At 34.1% G+C, this 5,307-nt stretch overlaps 1 protein-coding gene across 1 annotated transcript; it reads right to left on the bottom strand.

Annotated features, from left to right (window-relative positions):
• Window positions 1-1,844: 1,844 nt before the first annotated feature.
• On the bottom strand, window positions 1,845-3,682 carry LOC134260880 (uncharacterized). Its single transcript, XM_062743408.1, has 3 exons — window positions 3,564-3,682; window positions 2,915-3,022; window positions 1,845-2,592 (listed from the first exon to the last, which is right to left on the bottom strand). Exons 2-3 carry the CDS (start codon window positions 2,999-3,001, stop codon window positions 2,359-2,361), a joined length of 321 nt encoding a protein of 106 aa, XP_062599392.1. The 5' UTR covers window positions 3,002-3,022; window positions 3,564-3,682; the 3' UTR covers window positions 1,845-2,358.
• Between the last annotated feature and the right edge of the window lie 1,625 nt (window positions 3,683-5,307).

The following is a 5,307-nucleotide window of genomic DNA, read 5'->3' as shown; positions in this document are numbered from 1 at the left end:
AATCATGTATCATGAAGATAAAGTGTCAGACTAGACACCCAATTTGCTTTGAAATTTTACCACAAGGTAATGGCAAGTTTGAGTTTGTGCACGTATATTAGAAATATCATTGCAATCATTATGGTCTCTACAGATCAAGTGGTTAGATCATCTGCCCTAGAGATGCAGAGAAAGGAGCTGATCCATATGTTGCGGGTTTAAATCCACTGTGAGATGTGGAGACCTGTCCTTTTTGATGAGACCAGCAAAAACGAAGGTCCAGTGTCGCAGTAGGTGCTGGCAATATAAAAATCCCTCAGTACTCAATGACCCCTAGTGCTGAGTATAAGACAAAATTTGCGTTTCTCCACCTGCAAGTGGTGATGTCCCATATGAGTGAAAAATTCCCCAGAGTAACGTTAAACAATAAATGATCACCATGTTTTTATCCCTCCTTCTCACAGATAGACTAAAACATGATCTTTGCATGCCCTCTTTTAAAAGAAAAAGCCATGAAGCAGGACCGATTTTTATTTTCATTTGTCCTGACATATAAAAGCTATATAACAATTAAAACATAATTAAAATTTTGTATAAACAAAATCAAACTATTTACATAATAATTAACAAATATATTAGACTATTGCCATAAATTTTATCATAGCCCTCTACATCTCTGTCAAACTAAATGCCTGTAAAGCATGATTAAAATCACAACCAATTTTTTCTTGTTATAATTTCATTAAATAAAGGAAATTTCAAACATTAAATCTCAAATTAATTGAAATTTCATCAGTTTAACATTAATAATTGACTGCACCAAATGCTTTACACCAAAAATCCTTTCTAACATATATTAAAAATTAATCAGAGTAAATAAGTAATTTTACTGACATGGGATTTCCTCCCTGTATAATTTGCTTTAGCTTCTAGCTGCACAAACCAAATACATGTAATCATATTTATACAATATACATATGTAGCAACTACATCCACAAACCTTAAGATATGATATACAATTATATCTCTCCTAGTTAAAAAAAGGGAGACCTCCATCTCCGATGAATATTATGAGAAATAAAACAATTTCTTCTCAAAATATATAGATTAATAATATGAGATCAAAATTTGATTTAAAACATTGATGTAGACAGAAATTTTATAAATGAATAATTGATTGATCTCATTGCAGAGTTATCTCTCTTAAAATCAAATGCAATGAGCAAATGAATGTGAATTAATTTCTTCCCCATAAAATTCATATGCATTGAAAACAGTTCATTAAAGACAACACAGGAAATATTGCTATACTGTTTGATTTTTCACAATTGCTTTTAAATCTGAAACAATAATTTATATGCAGTAGTTTCTTCTCATTATGATGATAAGCCTGATGTAAGAGACCCTACTTTGGTGGTGCATTCTTGAATAACTCGTGTCCTTGTATAGCGCACGGTAGTCATCATAAAGTGGTGGTCATTCGGAGTCCCCTGAGCTGATACTTGATGAGCAACTGCATATCATGTACCTTAGTCAACATAAGATGACAAGTTTTTTTATGGATCTTTCCTTTATTTCCCTTTCCATATTGCCTATTGATGAGGTTTTCCATAAGATCCTTCGCCGCTTCATTCTCTCATTATCATAGTATATTTTGAAGTCCGCGCCTTTCATCCTGCCCTGTAAATCGTAATCACAATATGATATTCTGAAGTCCGCGCCTTTCAGCCTGCCCTGTAAATCGTAATCACAATATGATATTCTGAAGTCCGCGCCTTTCATCCTGCCCTGTAAATCGTAATCACAATATGATATTCTGAACTCCGCTCCTTTCATCCTGCCCTGTAAATCGTAATCACATATGATATTCTGAAGTCCGCGCCTTTCATCATGTCCTGTAAATCGTAATCACAATATGATATTCTGAAGTCCGCGCCTTTAACAGATAACATTCATCATGTCCTGTAAATCATAATCATAATATGATATTCTGAAGTCCGCGCCTTTCATCATGTCCTGTAAATCGTAATCACAATATGATATTCTGAAGTCCGCGCCTTTAACAGATAACATTCATCATGTCCTGTAAATCATAATCATAATATGATATTCTGAAGTCCGCGCCTTTCATCGTGTCCTGTAAATCGTAATCACAATATGATATTCTGAAGTCCGCGCCTTTCATCCTGCCCTGTAAATCGTAATCATAATATAATATTCTGAAGTCCGCGCCTTTCATCCTGCCCTGTAAATCGTAATCATAATATGATATTCTGAAGTCCGCGCCTTTCATCCTGCCCTGTAAATCGTAATCATAATATGATATTCTGAAGTCCACTCCTTTAACAGATAACATTCATTCTGTCCTGTAAATCGTAATCACAATATGATATTCTGGAGTCCACTCCGTTGACAGATGACGTTCATCCTGTCCTTTAGATTCTCCTTGTACCTCTGTACGTCCTCGGGTGATATCCTTTTAGCGCTCTCCAGTACTCTCGACTTGTAGACCTCCGCTCTCTCTTTCTTTGTTATGTACACTCCTTTCTCAAACCGCTGCCACGCCTTCTTACGAGTGTACTTCTTCAACCTTATTATGGCATACACTATGGCCTACAATGCTTCAAGAGTCATTGTTACCTGTACTTCGTAATTAAATGAAGCTAGTTTCAGAAGCAATTCTGATTGTGCTGAATTTCTCTTTTGACTTTGGGCTTAATAACTCCCTGTACACCAACTTCTATGCACGAGTGTGTAAATATAAACTTGTCTCTTTCCCCATTGAAAATTCCATTATGTTTACAGTTTTAGTGGAAAGACTAAAACATACTAATATTTAAGAAAAATAAACTTCTTAAGTACATCAATTACAAAATAATACAATAGATTAAATCCCTTATTGACAATACAAAGTTATATTAGACATAAAACTCACCTCTGGGATCCAAACATCCAGGACGTAGTTCCAGTCAGGGAACTCATCACTAGCAACCTTTGTCTCCTGTTTGTACCAGGCCAACATGGTGTTCAAAATGTCATCATGCTGAAAAGAAAACAAGATATGGTTAAATACATTTGTGTAAAGTATATGTATATCATATTTTGCTCAACATAGAAGCATTAAGAAATGTTTTCTAAAATCATGAATGAAGAAAAACTGTTATTGCTTCACAATATCCAAAAAAAAAAAAAAAAACAACAAGATCTGAAAATACTTGTGTAATAAGTATATCATATTTTGTTCAATATTTAAAAGCCTTGTGATTTTTTTTCCTTAAATTTGAAAAGAAAGAAGAAAACCTTGAACTGCTACACAATATCCAAAATTATTTACACTACAGGTTCATCATTTTTAGTGCAACTCTTAATTTTATTTAGTTTTCATTGCTAAGACAAACCACAAAATTACATGTAGGTTATCAAAATAGTACGAATTTGACTGCAGACTGAATAGGAAAAGGAAGCTGTCCACAAATTTATGTCACCTAAGTTTACTCAGGTGACCTAAAAATCCATTTGATGCCAGAATATAAAATTTTGGCATCCCCCCCCCATTATTAAACTCACTGTATCATTGAACCCACCTGGTCCTCGTCAGCGATTGGTCCAAACCCCGGGTTCTTAAGGACGTCCCTTGCCTAAGATAGGCCGTATCTGTATGTGGTATGCTTCTTACTCTTCTTCTTCTCCCTGAGGATATCTAGCAGATATTGCTACAAAAAATGACATAAAAGTAGTACTCTATAAGGATATCTAACAGAAATATTGCTACAAAAGATGTCCCTCGCCTAAGATAGGCCGTATCTGTATGTGGTATGTTTCTCACTCTTCTTCTTCTCCCTGAGGATATCTAGCAGATATTGCTACAAAAAATAACATCAAAGTAGTACTTAATATAGATATCTAGCAGATATTGCTACAAAAATGACATAAAAGTAGTACTCTATAAGGATATCTAACAGATATTGCTACAAAAAATAACATCAAAGTAGTACTTGATATAGATATCTAGGAGATATTGCTACAAAAAAAAACATCAAAGTAGTACTCTCTAAGGATATCTAACAGATATTGCTACAAAAAATAACATCAAAGTAGTACTTGATATAGATATCTAGTAGATATTGCTACAAAAATAACATCAAAGTACAATGTAGTACTTTCTAGAAAATCTAGCATATATTGTTTTAATATTATAAGACTGTACAGAAATAAATACAAAAGGTTTACAACATTCTAACAGAATATGACAAAAGAATTGTCTTATAATCACCAAGGATAATAGTAATTGATAAGTAATTTGGGTTGTTTCACTTCATGCTTTAAATAATAAATGGTTCATCACTTACATTGATACATGTAATTCAATCTACATACCTTTACTTCACCTGATTTTAAAAACTTCACAAGACTCTCATTTCTCTCTTTAGTCTTCTCATATCTGAAATGGATACTTATTAAGTTATGCTTCTAAGAATCACTGCAATTATTTAAAATGTATGTAAGAGTACTCAGTACAAAAGATAACAAACAAATAACCCTTAGAGAAACAAGAGGCCAATGGGCCTTATAGGTCACCTGAGCATTATGCAACAACTTTCCAGTGATTGAATTTGATTCATGTATTAAGCCAGATGCTATGGCATTAACAATTTTGAAAGAGACACCATTGATCATCATAACTATACACTTAGCATCTGCTTAGTTTGGTTACTTAATACCCAATGGCAGGGTAGAGGAACAAAAATGCATTTTAACTAATCAGTGATATTCAGTAATAATCAGTAGTGCCCCAACCACACATGAACCCCTGACTCTAAGGCCTAGATCCACACATTGCACAATTTTTGAAAAGGCATCCTTGCTTTTCAAAAATATTTGATTAATACCAAGGAGCAGATTTCAAACAATTCATTCATTTTCAGTATATAAGTACAGCCCCCTCTATGGTTCCCCTGACCCTGAGGCCTTGAAATTCACAATTCTGGAAGATAAGGGCCCTTGCTCATAACTATATAGGTAGTTCATCTCCTTAATATCTAGAAGCAGAGAAGAAGATTTTCAAAGAATTCATGTATTTTCACTATATAATCAATAGACCCCCACCTAACTGCAGAATCCCTGACCCTGGGGCCATAAAACTCACAATTTTGGTAGAGGCACTCTTGCTCATAATAACTATATACTTAGTTAGTTTATTTAATACCCAGGAGCAGAGAAGAAGATTTTCAAAGAATTCATGTATTTTCACTATATAATCAATAGAGCCCCGCCCTAACACCAGAACCCCTGACCCTGGGGTCATAAAATTCACAATTTTAGTAGAGG

The sequence above is a fragment of the Saccostrea cucullata genome, unplaced genomic scaffold, assembly GCF_032062105.1.
Source record: "Saccostrea cucullata isolate Sc308-1 unplaced genomic scaffold, CSIRO_AGI_Scuc_v1 ctg15286, whole genome shotgun sequence".
Classification (NCBI taxonomy): Eukaryota; Metazoa; Mollusca; class Bivalvia; order Ostreida; family Ostreidae; genus Saccostrea; species Saccostrea cuccullata.
The sequence above is the reverse complement of the archived record's forward strand: the minus strand, read 5'-3'. Positions and strand labels throughout refer to the sequence as shown.